The following is a 16,062-nucleotide window of genomic DNA, read 5'->3' as shown; positions in this document are numbered from 1 at the left end:
TGTATGAGGAGAACACTTTGTATGAGGAGAACTGTTGGATGACTGGGTGTCCTCCAGCTCTGTCAACCTCTTGTTTAATGAGTTCAGAAATTGACACCATTCCACTTCAGCAGCTGATAGAAATCAACATCTATTCATTTCAGCACTACTCCAGTTCTCCAACTCCTCTGTGTTTTTGTAGTCAGTTATACTTTGTATGATGACGAAACATGGATAGACTCTCTATATAATGATAGTGTGAACATTTCCAATACAGATGTAAATGAATGAGACAGAGGCCTGTTACACAGTTCTTTAATGAGAACAGAAATTTACTGTCACTACCTCTTCTTCTTTGTAACTCCCAAAGCAGCTCATCCATCTCCACATCTATTGATTTCGGCTCAAAAACGTCCAAAGTGTTCGGCCTCAGTATCGACTCAGACTGACAGAGCTGTCAGAAAGTTCATTAAAACCTGAACCCAGCTGCTACACAGCCTGAAGCCCAGAGTGGGGGAGATAAATCATGCTGGTTATATCCAGAATACAGTAAATAGTAAGCACTAGAGCTAAGTATGATACAGACTAATGTTCTTAAAGCGGACATTCATTCATTCATTATCTGTAACCCTTATCCAGTTCAGGGTCACGGTGGGTCCAGAGTCTACCTGGAATCATTGGGCGCAAGGCAGGAATACACCCTGGAGGGGGCGCCAGTCCTTCACAGGGCAACACGCACACGCACACATTCACTCACACACTCACACCTACAGACACTTTTGAGTCGCCAATCCACCTACCAACGTGTGTTTTTGGACTGTGGGAAACCCATGCAGACACAGGGAAAACACACCACACTCCTCATAGACAGTCACCCGGAGGAAACCCACACAGACACAGGGAGAACACACCACACTCCTCACAGACAGTCACCCGGAGGAAACCCATGCGGACACGGGGAGAACACACCAACTCCTCACAGACAGTCACCCGGAGGAAACCCACGCAGACACAGGGAGAACACACCACACTCCTCACAGACAGTCACCTGGAGGAAACCCACGCAGATACAGGGAGAACACACCAACTCCTCACAGAAAGTCACCCAGAGGAAACCCACACAGACACAGGGAGAACACACCAACTCCTCACAGACAGTCACCCGGAGGAAACTCACACAGACACAGGGAGAACACACCAACTCCTCACAGACAGTCACCCGGAGGAAACCCACACAGACACAGACACAGGGAGAACACACCACACTCCTCACAGACAGTCACCCGGAGGAAACCCACACAGACACAGACACAGGGAGAACACACCACACTCCTCACAGACAGTCACCCGGAGGAAACCCACGCAGACACAGGGAGAACACACCATACTCCTCACAGACAGTCACCCGGAGGAAACCCACACAGACACAGGGAGAACACACCACACTCCTCACAGACAGTCACCCGGAGGAAACCTACGCAGACAGAGGGAGAACACACCACACTCCTTACAGACAGTCACCTGGTGCGGGAATCGAACCCGCAACCTCCAGGCCCCTGTGCGACTGCGACACCTACCTGCTGCGCCTAAAGCGGACATATTCTCCCATTTTTTTTCACAGGTGAACACAGTTCTGGGTCTTAATGAAGTTTGTCAAAAACCCACAAGGCACAAACCCTGCACCTATAAACAGCTCTGTTCAGAGTTTCAGTGCCTGTTCCTTTAAATGGTAATGAGCTGCTCGCTGTTCACTCAGACCCAAATGCACAGCGGTGAGAAGCAGAAGCTCTGCTTTTTATTGTTTTTTGCTTGGTTCTTTTAATTCATCGTATTCATTTTATCCATTTTACTCCTTGCTCTTATTTCCCAACACTCGCTGTGTGTTTTGCTCCATTTAACCTCGTCTTTGAACTCTCACATAAACGTGAGGCCAGAGCTGTGATTGGAGAATCTCACACTGGGGGCGGGGCAGTTCTAAAGTCTCCGCACTTGACAGCAGAAGCTTAGCAGAGTCACGAGCGGCTCGTTTTATCCCGTGTTTTCGGAATTAAGCAGCCCACAGAAATCTGACTGAGGTGGTCTTGTTTCACAGTGTGTGGGTCATTGGGCTCCAGATCCACACATTAATGTGTACATACATTGAACAAGGTATTTTTGAGTGTGAGAATGAGAGGGAGACTTTGCATAGGAAGAGAACAGGGGAGAGAGAGAGAGTGAAAGTCTTAGAGCATGTGTTAACATGACAGTCAGATTAACCCTCACTTTAAAGCAGGAGCTCCATGCTGCCATAGTTCAAAGAGCTGAGTCACCTTCACTGAGGCCCGATCAAAGCACAAAGATCATTAGCCCCTCACTTCAAATAGACCCCAACCATCGCCACGTCAGATTAGCCCCAGTTTCTATAACCATCGTGTCTATGTATCATTAATCTGTCTCACTCTCCGCTGTAGTAATTCATTAGTCGTATGCAACGGTTGCAATTAGGGGTTTTCAAGGCCAAGTGTCAGCTGGCTTGATGCAAACAACCACCCCCCACACACAAGAAAACTGAAATATGGACTTGGTGGGGTGGTTTCTAACCTACCCCTTGTTTTTGAGTGTCATAGCGTCCATTGGAACTGAGTTACAGGGTGTAGTGGTTAAAATATTCCCCTACAAAACAGGGCAACCCTTCAAGATCTCGATACATCAGCAACATCTCTGCCAGTCTGCAGTGATATCAGAGGAGAGCTACAGTGCTGCAACTTCCTGCTGGACTTTAGTTCAATTTAGGATGGTATATGCCTCCAGTGCCTCCTCACAGTGCTGCATCTCACTGGTAATTTACAAGGTGTATATAACTGTTTTGAGTGTGTCTCTGAAAAATCAGTTTCAAGGGTCATGTCACCCTAACGCTTCAAAGTGGTAGAGGCAGGGGGTGGAATCAGATTCATACCAGTAACTAGGGAGAATTTAAGGATAAAAAAATTGTGGGATGAAATAAAAGCCACATACAGTAAGACTAATCCCAGGTAGTGCAGGTAGTGTGTATGGGCTTATTCCTTATTCCTCCTTCCCTCTGATCTGGACCCTCACTGACCCTACATTATGATATTACTCTTTATGAGTTCATGTCCTACCATTACATTAGTAGCTGTGACATCTGTCACTGTGCCCACACACACACACACATATATATGCATCAAAGGCGGTCTGCTGTGTCACCACCATCCCCTGTATCAGACCTTGTGGACACCTGCTCACCCAACATGTCTCTGAAATCAAGGGTAGCAGTTTGTACTCACCTGTGCAAACTTCACACAACACTGCAGTGAGGATTTGATGGCATCCAACAACTAAAGCATTGCTGCTACTGATGTGGGATGAATAATTCTGGATTTCTGGATCACAAACGATGCTCATTTAAGAAGCTCCACTGCTACATAGCCCTGTCAACTGGGTGTTTTATACCCCTCAAACCCACTCTTGGAAAGGCACCATTAAATATGGCATGAGCAATGCCATAGTAGAACCATGTTTGGTTTCACAAAGAACCGTGCAGCTATTTCACTATGGCATTCCAAAGGTGTTGGATGGTGTTTCATTGTTTCAGGGAACACACAGCCCAATGCAGAGGGTCTTTATGCCGTGCTATCCCACGCTTGGCATTGGGCAGGGTGACCTTAATCTCATGTGCAACATTAATCTCATGTAATACTTTGCTTTGGAGATTACTCCAGCTGTGAGTGTGCGCACCATGGAACATCTGTCCAATACAGGGCCCCCCTGAAGTAGCGGACTTCATTAGTTATCATACACTACAGAAATATAATGTATTAGCCTTGAATGTCCAGTGTAGAAATGAAGAAGGGCTGACCTGCTGCTGAACTCTTCCTCTAAGCGTGGTGTTTCGACAGCGAGAGGGGCAGTGTTTCGGAGGAGGGAGGGGGAGATAACGCGTATGTGCCGTTGTCTATGGGAATGTATCAGCAAGGGTCAGAAAGGACCATTAGATCCTCACTAACCCCCCAATACAGAGCCCTTCATTTATGTATACAAGGGTAGATTTGATAGAGACAGGTATAAAAACAGCTCCTCTGTCTCTGTCTCCTTGTCTCTGACTCTCTCTGTCTCTCGCTCTCTCTCTGTCTCCCACTCTCTCTCTGTCTCCCACTCTCTCTCTCTCTCTGTCTCCCTTGTCTCTCTGTCTCTGTCTCTCTCTCTATCTCTCTCTGTCTCTCTGTCTCCCTGTCTCTCTCTCTCTCTCTCTTTCTCACTCGCTCACATTTTCACTGCAGCACAAAATATGAAACATCTTCAGCTCTACCTGTTACAAATGACACACTGTGTGAATACGCACCAGGACTGAGCCTTTACTAAGCTCCTGTAGCTCTGTGCAGCAAAGTGCTCATCACTGAATCACCTCACCTCTCAGAACCGAGGAGTCTTTATTGAGCACCAATGCCTCTCTGCGTCCGAGTGGCTCTTTTCTATTATGCTCCTCTATACTCTGCTGCGCGACAGAAAACGGAGAGCAGTGACCCAATGTCAGTGAGACTTCCTGTTATCGAGAACACAGAATGAGTCACCGAGGCAGTCCAGGTATTATTCCGTCACTATCAAGATACACATTGTGTGTGTATATATATATATATATATATAATTTTTTTTTTTTTGCTGACCGAATTGGTCACATGAGACAGGATGGATGTGACCTGGAGAGTCAGGGGATGTGAAGTGTACTGAGAAAAGGCAATAGTTGAAAAGATAAAACAAACAATTAAGTTGCTAGCATTCTCTGAAGTGGAAACAGAGCTGTAAACAAGAGCAAGAGTGAAGCTTGAGGTTTAGGGCAGGGCTTTCCATAAAATAGAGGAATGTTCAAGCATCACATGCCGTGCAACACTGTCCAAGCCAATTTTTTGCTCTGTTTTTATTTGTGTTTATGCTAGCTGCTTTAGCTAGTTTGTTAGCTAACCTCACCATATGGACTACTGTCTTAATGTAATGAACAATTAGAAGCTAATGAACAATGGGACTAAGCACACAGCTGGTATAAATGGCTTCTCCAATCCCCGGACTAACTATATTAACAGTGTTAGTGTGGATAAACTCCCATCTTTTATTAAATCCAGGTCTTAAGGAGGCACTGGAGTGATAAGAGGATCGATGGAGAGGGCAGGGAGGCCTGCTGAACACTGAAGGGGGGAGCAAGCTGATAAAGTCTGAATGGGAGATGTTGTGTCTTGGGTGAAAGCCTCTAAATCAAAGCTCAGAGACGTGTCACAGCAGCTGCTAATTAACACACAGAGATCACAGTTAACGGATCACCAGTGCTAACAAACGCATGATGCAATGTTCTGTCATTTACTTCTGACTTCAAGCTCAAAGAAACAAGAGGAGAGTTTGTGAGGACGGAGCAGGTTATGTACTTTATATCCACACAGTGTTTGTGTTTCTAAGTAGAAGATGTGATATTTTATTTGCTAACAATGGAAACAAACCTAAACAAAGAATGCTAGATAGTAAAATTGGCCTTCTCTAGGAGGGTGGCATGGCCCTTTCTCTCCCACAATGTTTTTTTTCTAAAGTGTTAGATAGCAAGGGCAATTGCCAGCTCATGTAATAGGTCTGGACAATTTGTTGTATCCACTGATGCATTAAAGGAATGTAATATTTTTACCTTAATATTACAGCTTCAAAGTTATTGAGCGAATAGAGACTCTGTCATTACTACTCCAGGCTCAGCACTGCAGAAATGTAATTATGTAACTGTATTATGTGACCTCTGGTGAAACCAGAACCCCCTTTTACTTGATTTTAGCAGAGTGCTGTAAAAATGTATTTACATTTCACAACTGTAGGGGGAGCCCAGGAGCAAAAATACAACTCTTACATTGTTGCATTAGAAGCATTTTGAAAAGAAGCAGTGGATTGGCCTCAGCTTTTTGAATATGGAGAAGTAAAACTGCTGGAGTTCTGGAGTGAGTGGAAAACCTTTGGAGTGGTTCTGGTGATCCAGGAGCAATAATCCCACATCAGTATGCAACTGACTCTGTAATTCATATGTTCTTATGGTTCATTCATTCATTATCTGTAACCACTTATCCAGTTCAGGGTCGCGGTGGGTCCAGAGCCTACCTGGAATCATTGGGCGCAAGGTGGGAGTACACCCTGGAGGGGGCGCCAGTCCTTCACAGGGCAACACACACACACACGCACATTCACTCACACCTAAGGACACTTTTGAGTCACCAATCCACCTACCAACGTGTGTTTTTGGACTGTGGGAAGAAACCCACGCAGACACAGGGAGAACACACCATACTCCTCACAGACAGTCACCCGGAGGAAACCCACGCAGATACAGGGAGAACACACCAACTCCTCACAGAGGGTCACCCCGAGCGGGAATCGAACCCACAACCTCCAGGTCCCTGGAGCTGTGTGACTGTGACACTACCTCATGCGCCACCGTGCCGCCGTCTTACGGTTCAATTACACGTAATATTTCCTTCTCTGTAAGGATATAGAAGCCTGTCACTGAAATATGGGACACAGCCTCAGGTTCTGAGAGTTATGTGCATGGGCCTACCACCAAATTGTTGATAGGTTCTAAACTCATTTACTTAATGACGTGTAAGGCACATCTGCATTCTGGGCGGACGCATAACACCTCAACCTGCTGTTTGATAAAGTAACAAAGCGCCTGGTGGAAACTAGCTGATTAAGGGTGTATTAAAAATGCAGATGCAGTAGGCAGGCTATTAAGGAGATAATGAGTAATTTTAGGTGAGGGGTGGGGGGGTGGATTGAGGACGTGAAGTGAGGGTGGAGTGATATTGGTTGTGAGTTTAATGGAAAGTAATATTTTGAATGTTAGATAAGAAGCAACAAAGATGAATTTCTAAAGAGGTTTGATAAGGAAGGACTTTAAATAAATGAATGGAGTTTTATAAACGTAGGGCACAACCCCTTGGTGATTCAATAAACTAACTAAATAAAAAATGGGTAAAGAGATGTTTTTTTATGAATGTGTGAATATGAATATATTAAACAGGCTTTTTAAATAATATTTATACATTTTAATTGCATTTAAAACTATTTAGCAGGCTACAGGTGCACACTTGAGGGTTTCTTTATACTCCAAAATAAATAAATGGACTTGATGCTCTAATTCTTTCTTTTCTGCTTTATTAACACAAAACATAAGGGAAAATAAATGAGCTGAATGCTTCAGGGGGCGGCACGGTGGCGCAGCAGGTAGGTGTCGCAGTCACACAGCTCCAGGGGCCTGGAGGTTGTGGCTTCGATTCCAGCCTCGGGTGACTGTCTGTGAGGAGTGTGGAGTGTTCTCCCTGTGTCCGCGTGGGTTTCCTCCGGGTGACTGTCTGTGAGGAGTGTGGTGTGTTCTCCCTGTGTCCGCGTGGGTTTCCTCCAGGTGACTGTCTGTGAGGATTGTGGTGTGTTCTCTCTGTGTCTGCATGGGTGTCCTCTGGGTGACTGTCTGTGAGGAGTGTGGAGTGTTCTCCCTGTGTCCGCATGGGTTTCCTCCGAGTGACTGTCTCTGAGGAGTGTGGAGTGTTCTCCCTGTGTCCGCATGGGTTTCCTCCGGGTGACTGTCTGTGAGGAGTGTGGTGTGTTCTCCCTGTGTCCGCGTGGGTTTTCTCCGGGTGACTGTCTGTGAGGAGTGTGGTGTGTTCTCCCCGTGTCTGCGTGGGTTTCCTCCGGGTGCTCCGGTTTCCTCCCACAGTCCAAAAACACACGTTGGTAGGTGGATTGGCGACTCAAAAGTGTCCGTAGGTGTGAGTGTGTGAGTGAATGTCTGTGTTGCCCTGTTAAAGACTGGCGCCCCCTCCAGGGTGTATTCCCGCCTTGCGCCCAATGATTCCAGGTAGGCTCTGGTCACACCGTGACCCTGAACTGGATAAGGGTTACAGACAATGAATGAATGAATGAATGAATGCTTCAGTTGGTGAAGAGGAACAATGGCTCCAGAAAACGCCAGTAAAAATTCAGAGGAGCATCTACAGTTTGGTCAAGCATCTTCAGGTGGTTGATGAGCATGAGAAAAATACGTCAAATGTCTGCACTATCAGGAAGAATATATAAGGTTTCATGGGCCAGAATTGAAATATAGCACTAGTATAGAGTATATAGTATAGTGTGTAGTACTTTACTGTGATGCTCTAGCAAATTAGAGTTTAAAACGAGACATGGCGATCGAGTGGTTTTCCCGCACCTCTCCACCTTTTTCTGCTTCAGCACAGACGGTCTACTCTAACGTGCCTGTTGCCATGTGAAGTCTGAATGTCTGACACATACATAGATCATATTCATTCATTTAGCTTGTTGTAAAAAATAAAACTTTACAGTTACATCAGTAACAGAATGTGTGAGTGTGTGTCGCCCTGTGAAGGACTGGCGCCCCCTCCAGGGCTCCTGCCTTGTGTTCCTGCCTTGCATCCAGTGATTCTGGGTATTCTCCAGACCCACCACGACCTGAGCTGGATAAGCGCTTACAGACAATGAATGAATTATTGAATCTTAGCTTCTGTACTATGGCATGGTAAATGCTGGAGGGTGATTAGCCATTAGCCACTGCTGTGTAGCAGTGAAAATGGGTTCTCTGGAGTGATGGCAAATATTGTTTACTTTAGAATGAGTTCTAGTGGAGTTTGGGAAGCAGGAAAGTGAATGTGTTTGCTTGCTGGTAGCTGAACACAGCAAGTTCTATAAAGATTGTATATTATTATCTTGATGATAATGTAGCAATGCAAGTCCCATAGGTGAACATACATAGCTTGCTTGGTACTAACATAGCATTTCAAATTGCACAGAAGTGCTAGAAATTAACATATACCTAGGTTTCTAATTCATAGTAGCATGCTGTGTACGCTTCTGTACCAATGCTATGTTTTTATTCATAACTATGGGATGTACAACAAAAAAAAAAAGAAAAAAGAAAGAATCCCACCAAAACCAGAGATATTTTTGAACAATTTATTTAACAGTTGCTAATCTCCACATTAGAGAAACTGTTTAGTACCAGGAATCCATGATACGCCTCATACTCATGAACCTGGTGCCGGTCATTCCCATCATCTCCCTGAAGTTCCTGTACTCTCCGGGCCTGAAGTACCACATCCTGCCTCTGTAGTGGGGCTGCTCGTACATCAGCCAGTGGCCGTCCATCACGTGGCAGGAGTGGCAGCCGCTAGACCAGTGATAACGGTCCATGATGGAGTCGCAGTCATCAGTCACCTCCATCATCTGACCCATATAGTTCTCCCTCTCGTAGATCCTCATTCTGAAGGGTCCCCTGTGCTGTTCAGGGGTATGAGCAACTTTGGTCACTTATGAATGCTGATGAATTTTCCAATGCCAAGTGTATAAATGGATTCTAAAGACTGCAGTGTGATTGTTTACATCCAATATTTTCATCACACCTTACTGCAAAGTTAAATTGGATTTGTTTAGAGAGGTTTCTGAAAAGGTCTGTTCCTATTTTTAGATTGTGTTAATGTAGCACTGCAACTCCCATAGAATGTATCAAGACAACTGCTATTTTGTGCTGACAATGTTATAGTGTGAAAAGTAGCATGTGTCAAGGCCAAGTTTTAAAAGAGCCTTTGATTAATTACAAATGCGTATTCAAAAATTTCAATAAATGGAACGTTAGAAGATTTGGGAGTCTTGCCCAAGGACTCTTTTTATTATGGCTTTGTGTTTTTAACTACACTAGGAAACTAATTCTATTCGGCGTAGAGGACTGCAGCGTTATCCAATGTGCTATGCTACTATGCTATTATTGCAAATCTTAAATTATTTACTCGCACATTCAAACCAAACTTAAAATCTTACCATGGGGATCATGCGGCAGGACCTGATCCAGTCGCTCATGCCCCACATGCGCATGTAGTCATTGTACTCTCCCCTCCTGATGAAGTACTGGTTGCCCATGTAGTTGGGGCGATCGTACACCATCCAGCAGCCGCTCTCGACCCTGCAGGAGTGGCAGCGGCTCAGGTAGGAGGACATATCGGAACAGTCGCTGCTGCACTCATAGGAGCGGCCCATGAAGTTCCTGTCCTCGTAGAAAATGATCTGTTCGGACAAAGAGAGTGCATTTGTTTACATTATTATTTCATAAAAGAAATATACTATGCAGTTTAGCATGGTATTCCATCCCGAGCTAAGACTCCAACCCCAGTTGGTTGTGTGGAAGTCAGTGGTGTCACCCAGTACGCTAAACCAACTGCTAAAAGTGGACAATTCACTTTGCTTCATTTTCGAATATTTGTTTCACTTACTCTGCCCATGTTCATGGTTGAGCTTGTTGTTCTTCAAAGCAGATGCTTTGCGATTTGGAGCCGTTTCCAGCTGGTGAACTGACACCCTGCCTGCTTTAACCCTTGCATTTATACCTGACCAGAATCAAAGAATATGTGCCTCCTATTGTGTAAAGCCCTGAGCAAGCAACATGACACAGAGGCCCATGGACAGCTGAAGGCCTTTCGCCATGTTTCCATATGACTCAGTCTCCAGAAGACTTTACAATGGGCCCCACAGACAAGACAATAAAGGCCAACTATAGTCTTTATGCCCTATAGGTTTCCCACACACACACCCACACAATTATCGTCCATTGTTATCTCTGCTGTATGTAAATAGCTTTTGTGGGTTCTCCAAAAATGATGAGCCCTTTATTATTTTCTAGCATATTGGGCTATTGTGGAATTTGTAGAAACAAAAAGAGCCTGTCTGGTGTTGCCAGAGAAACCTGTGAGTCTCTTGCTTCCTCAGTCATATGTGCACAAGACATGCATTGTTATTATAGGCCTTTCCACTAGGACTTTATAATATCCTTATAATAAGTGCTCATTATGAAGCATATGTTTGGTAACAGGTGACTTGAGCGTAATTAAATTAGATCTAGTCTCACATCAATTAAAATAACACAAACATCGCTATTCATATTATCACTGTTTAAAGTACACAGCCACTTTTAGCAGAGTATAGTTGTGGTGCACTGTAGTTTCACAAACGTTAAATTCTACAACAGAAACAGGAATGACGTTTATGTATGCTTAAAAACACTGTGATGAACTGGTGGGTCCAAAACTCACCAAGGGGGGCACTGGGGTCAAAGTGGGAACACCTCCTGGAGGGGGCGCCAGTCCTTCACGTAAACATTATTCATATATATATATTATGAGTATGTTACCCATATTTTCTACTAATGGCTTTATGATGCATTTGTAAAAAGACCCTATCAGAGACGCAGTGTAAAATATAATTCCACCTTTATTCGTCCTGTAATTTATTTATTGCTGAGGAGCTGAGTTAAAATAAGCACTCAGAAATAACTTATGAATATTAATGTATTTTACTCTGAACAGTACTCACTGCACTGACCATTCATAGGATGAAATATCCTGATGTTTCTAGTCTGGGGCATTTATTCTGCTTAAGGTGGTATTAACATGTTGGAAAATATCTGTTTATTATGAATTCATCACTTTTTTATGAGTTATTACAAGTAGGTTAGAATTTAGCAGCCTTGAGCTGTGTGTGTGTGTGCGTTTGAAGTATGTAAATGAGAGTGTGTGTATGCTGAAGTGGTGAGTGCAGTTGTTTTCTTTAAAATGAAATAACTGGAGAGTTGTAACACTGCACTGTTATTGATTCAGTGTTATTGGATCATAGCAGTCAATGTTAATATTCATTCATTGATTGTGTGTAGCTGCTTATCCAGTTCAGGGTCATGGTGTGTCTGAAGCGCTCTCTCTCTCTCTCTCTCTCTCTCTCTATCTCTATCTCTCTATCTCTCTATCTATCTATGTCTCTCTCTCTCTCTCTCTCTCTCTCTCTCTATCTCTCTGTCTCTGTCTCGCTCTCTCTATCTCTCTGTCTCTGTCTCTCTCTCTCTCTCTCCCCTCTCTCTCTCTGTCTCTCTCTCTCTCTCTCTCTCTCTCTCTCTCTCTCTCTCTCTCTGTCTCTGTCTCTCTCTCCCCTATACACATTCTCACACACACACATGCACACAGACATATTTCCAGCCTTCAAAATGCACCCGCTCACAGTCAGAGTGCCCGCTTCAAAGTGAATTCATATATGCTGAGTGAGAGCTGTTTTGTGTCCTGCTTTAAAGCTCCAGGTGAACTGCCTGCTTTAGATCCTGCAGATGGCTAAAGCTGAATAGAAGAAACAAGAGGAATCCACACGGCTCTGAAGAGTTCTGTAGGAGCTTTTATCAGGTTCCTGTGGACAGGGAATTCCACTGATCCTAATGTATTTCTGGGTAATTAAATCATTAAGATAATATCTAATTTATTCATGATTTGTTCCTGAGAAATGTCCAGAGATCAGTTGGAAGTGCTGGTAACAGGAAAGGGTTGAATGCCTTTTAAAAGCTCCCCGAAGTTATTTTGAAATTACTGTGAATTCAAGAGCTTTGTGGTATAGGTTTTTTAGGGGGTCCCGTTCAGTGTAGTTGTCAAAGCGTGGGCTTGATAACTTGTTGAGCACCGATGCTCTTGTTTTAGTGGAAGTTCAGAAAGAACTTGTGGATGATTTCACATTATTTGACGGAAACAGGTCCTAACCTTCACCCTCGCCCAAGTGGAATATGTGGATATTAATGATCTACTGTGGCAGCCCATTAGATGAAGGAGAAATATATAAAAAAGAAGATTTGAAAAGCTGAAAGAGCCTAATTGGCCATTTTAATAGCCTCTCTCTCTCTCTCTCTCTCTCTCTCTCTCTCTCTCAGGTGGAGGAGATTCGTGGATATATCGACTCATTGGCTGAGAAGGTAGAGGAGGTAAAGAGGAAACACAGCGCCATCCTCGCCGCCCCAAACCCAGATGAAAGTAAGACACTGACATATATTTTACTGTATGTGTTACATTCCTCTATAATCCCATTATATCAATCAATCAATCAATTTCTAATTTTTATATACGTTTAAGCATCATTTTTTGCATCAATGTCCACCACTTCCTAACCCCCATGATCCACTGCCTACGTACAGCACATGATCCACTTCATAAACAAGCACTGACCAATGGGGGATGTCCTATTACAGCCACAGCTTGTCCAGTGCCAGGTGTCCACTAGATGGGTACAACCACCCCAGTATTTCTCAGCCGTCCAGTAGAGCTTTTAGATCTGGGGTTTTTGCTGATGAGCTAAAACAGGCCCAACCTGAAACAGTGTCATTAGACACCCAGGTATCTTCCTGGAACCTGTGTGTGTCAGTGTTGGGTTCTGCTTCAATGTGCTGCTGGAAGACTGATCTAAAATGGACACTGGAGTCTGCAGAATTGATGCTGTTATTATTTTTAGAAATGTTTAATAATCTATTGTCCAGTCAGCTTATGAAAGCAAACACACACACAGTTTTCTGCCTCTCCCACTGGCAGCTGCATCACATCTCCTTTCCAGGATCCCATATGAGTCACAGGTGTGTGAAGGTTCCAGCTAATCTCCCCCGGCCCTCTGCTCTTTCTCTCTGGATGCTGAGATCGATCTGACCCTAGGCTGCCCCTGCAGGAAGTGCCAAAACTCAATCACCTGCTGACCAACTGGCTGGCCAGTATCGATTGCCTCTTTCATTCTCCCTTCCTCGTCCTCCACACATTCAGTTACGTGGTCTGGTCATTGGTGCGGAGGTCTGTAGAGGTGTGGAGGTGGAGGATGTGGATCTATATAGTCTGTAGAGGTGTGGAGAATGTGTACATATGGAGCATGTGGACGCATGGAGTCTGTAGAGGTGTGGAGATGGAGGATGTGAAGGTATGGAGTCTGTAGAGGTGTGGAAGTGGAGGATGTGGATCTGTAGAGTCTGTAAAGATGTGGATGTGGAGGATGTGTACGTGTGGAAGATGTGGACGTATGGAGTCTGTAGAGGTGTGGAGGTGGAGGATGTGGATCTATAGAGTCTGTAGAGGTGTGGAGGTTTGAGGATGTGTACATATGGAGTCTGTGGAGGTGGAGGATGTGGAAGTATGGAGTCTGTAGAGGCATGGAGGTGGAGGATGTGTACATATGGAGTCTGTAGAGGTGTGGAGGTGGAGGATGTGGAAGTATGGAGTCTGTAGAGGTGTGGAGGTGGAGGATGTGGATGTATGGAAGATGTGGACGTATGTGGAGGTGGAGGATGTGGAAGTATGGAGTCTGTAGAGGTGTGGAGGATGTCAAGGTATGGACGATGTGGACGTATGGAGTCTGTAGAGATGTGGATGTAGAGGATGTGTACGTGTGGAGGATGTGGACGTATGGAGTCTGTACAGGTGTGAAGTTGGAGCATGTGGACGCATGTGGAGGTGGAGGATGTGGAAGTATGGAGTCTGTAGGGGTGTGGAGATGGAGGATGTGGATCTATAGAGTCTGTAGAGGTGTGGAGGATGTCAAGGTATGGACGATGTGGAGGATGTGGACGTATGGAGTCTGTAGAGATGTGGATGTGGAGGATGTGTACGTGTGGAGGATGTGGACGTATGGAGTCTATACAGGTGTGGAGGTGGAGGATGTGGACGCATGGAGCCTGTAGAGGTGTGGAGGTGGAGGATGTGGAAGTATGGAGTCTGTAGAGGTGGAGGATGTGGATGTATGGAGTCTGTAGAGATGTGGATGTGGAGGATGTGTACGTGTGGAGGATGTGGACGTATGGAGTCTGTACAGGTGTGGAGGTGGAGGATGTGGACGCATGGAGCCTGTAGAGGTGTGGAGGTGGAGGATGTGGAAGTATGGAGTCTGTAGAGGTGGAGGATGTGGATTTATGCAGTCTGTAGAGATGTGGAGGTGGAGGATGTGGATGTATGGAAGATGTGGACGTATGGAGTCTGTAGAGGTGTGGAGGTGGAGGATGTGGATGTATGGAAGATGTGGACGTATGGAGTCTGTAGAGGTGTGGAGGTGGAGGATGTGGATGTATGGAGTCTGTAGAGGTGTGGAGGTGGAGGATGTGTACGTATGGAGTCTGTAGAGATGTGGAGGATGTGGAAGTATGGAAGATATGGACGTATGGAGTCTGTGGAGGTGGAGGATGTGGATGTATGGAAGATATGGACGTATGGAGTCTGTAGAGGTGTGGAGGTGGAGGATGTGGCTGTATGGAAGATATGGACGTATGGAGTCTGTAGAGGTGTGGAGGTGGAGGATGTGGCTGTATGGAGTCTGTAGAGGTGTGGAGGTGGAGGATGTGGCTGTATGGAAGATATGGACGTATGGAGTCTGTAGAGGTGTGGAGGTGGAGGATGTGTACGTATGGAGTCTGTAGAGATGTGGAGGATGTGGATGTATGGAAGATATGGACGTATGGAGTCTGTGGAGGTGGAGGATGTGGATGTATGGAAGATATGGACGTATGGAGTCTGTAGAGGTGTGGAGGTGGAGGATGTGGCTGTATGGAAGATATGGACGTATGGAGTCTGTAGAGGTGTGGAGGTGGAGGATGTGGCTGTATGGAAGATATGGACGTATGGAGTCTGTAGAGGTGTGGAGGTGGAGGATGTGGCTGTATGGAAGATATGGACGTATGGAGTCTGTAGAGGTGTGGAGGTGGAGGATGTGGACATTTGGAGTCTGTAGAGATGTGGAGGTGGAGGATGTGGATGTATGGAAGATATGGACGTATGGAGTCTGTAGAGGTGTGGAGGTGGAGGATGTGGCTGTATGGAAGATATGGACGTATGGAGTCTGTAGAGGTGTGGAGGTGGAGGATGTGGCTGTATGGAAGATATGGACGTATGGAGTCTGTAGAGGTGTGGAGGTGGAGGATGTGGCTGTATGGAAGATATGGACGTATGGAGTCTGTAGAGGTGTGGAGGTGGAGGATGTGGACATTTGGAGTCTGTAGAGATGTGGAGGTGGAGGATGTGGATGTATGGAAGATATGGACGTATGGAGTCTGTAGAGGTGTGGAGGTGGAGGATGTGGACGTATGGAGTCTGTAGAGGTGGGGAGGTGGAGGATGTGTACATTTGGAGTCTGTAGAGATGTGGAGGTGGAGGATGTGGACTTGTGGAAGATGTAGAGGTGTGGAGGTGGTGGATGTGTACGTGTGGAGGATGTGGACATTTGGAGTCTGTAGAGGTG

The 16,062-nt window shown here is 45.3% G+C and overlaps 2 protein-coding genes across 3 annotated transcripts in view; one reads left to right on the top strand and one right to left on the bottom strand.

Moving 5' to 3' along the window:
- The window catches only part of LOC136675521 (syntaxin-1A), an 86,101-nt gene that overhangs the window by 17,137 nt on the left and 52,902 nt on the right, over positions 1-16,062 (top strand). For both annotated transcript variants that reach the window (XM_066652088.1, XM_066652087.1), the window contains exon 3: positions 12,734-12,833. In XM_066652088.1, coding sequence (XP_066508185.1) covers positions 12,734-12,833 — 100 coding nt within the window. The remainder of the gene's footprint in view (positions 1-12,733; positions 12,834-16,062) is intronic.
- On the bottom strand, positions 9,001-10,292 carry LOC136675561 (gamma-crystallin M2-like). Its single transcript, XM_066652176.1, has 3 exons — positions 10,272-10,292; positions 9,823-10,065; positions 9,001-9,285 (listed from the first exon to the last, which is right to left on the bottom strand). Exons 1-3 carry the CDS (start codon positions 10,284-10,286, stop codon positions 9,001-9,003), a joined length of 543 nt encoding a protein of 180 aa, XP_066508273.1. The 5' UTR covers positions 10,287-10,292.

Source organism: Hoplias malabaricus, chromosome X1 (assembly GCF_029633855.1).
Source record: "Hoplias malabaricus isolate fHopMal1 chromosome X1, fHopMal1.hap1, whole genome shotgun sequence".
NCBI classification, from domain to species: Eukaryota; Metazoa; Chordata; class Actinopteri; order Characiformes; family Erythrinidae; genus Hoplias; species Hoplias malabaricus.
Note: the sequence above shows the minus strand (reverse complement) of the source record. Positions and strands in the feature narration are given on the sequence as shown.

Excerpts from the sequence above, each read along its gene's own strand:
- LOC136675561 (XM_066652176.1), bottom strand. Across the intron at positions 9,286-9,822 it reads CCTGCCGCATGATCCCCATG|CACAGGGGACCCTTCAGAAT; the intron begins GTAAGATTTTAA and ends ACCCCTGAACAG.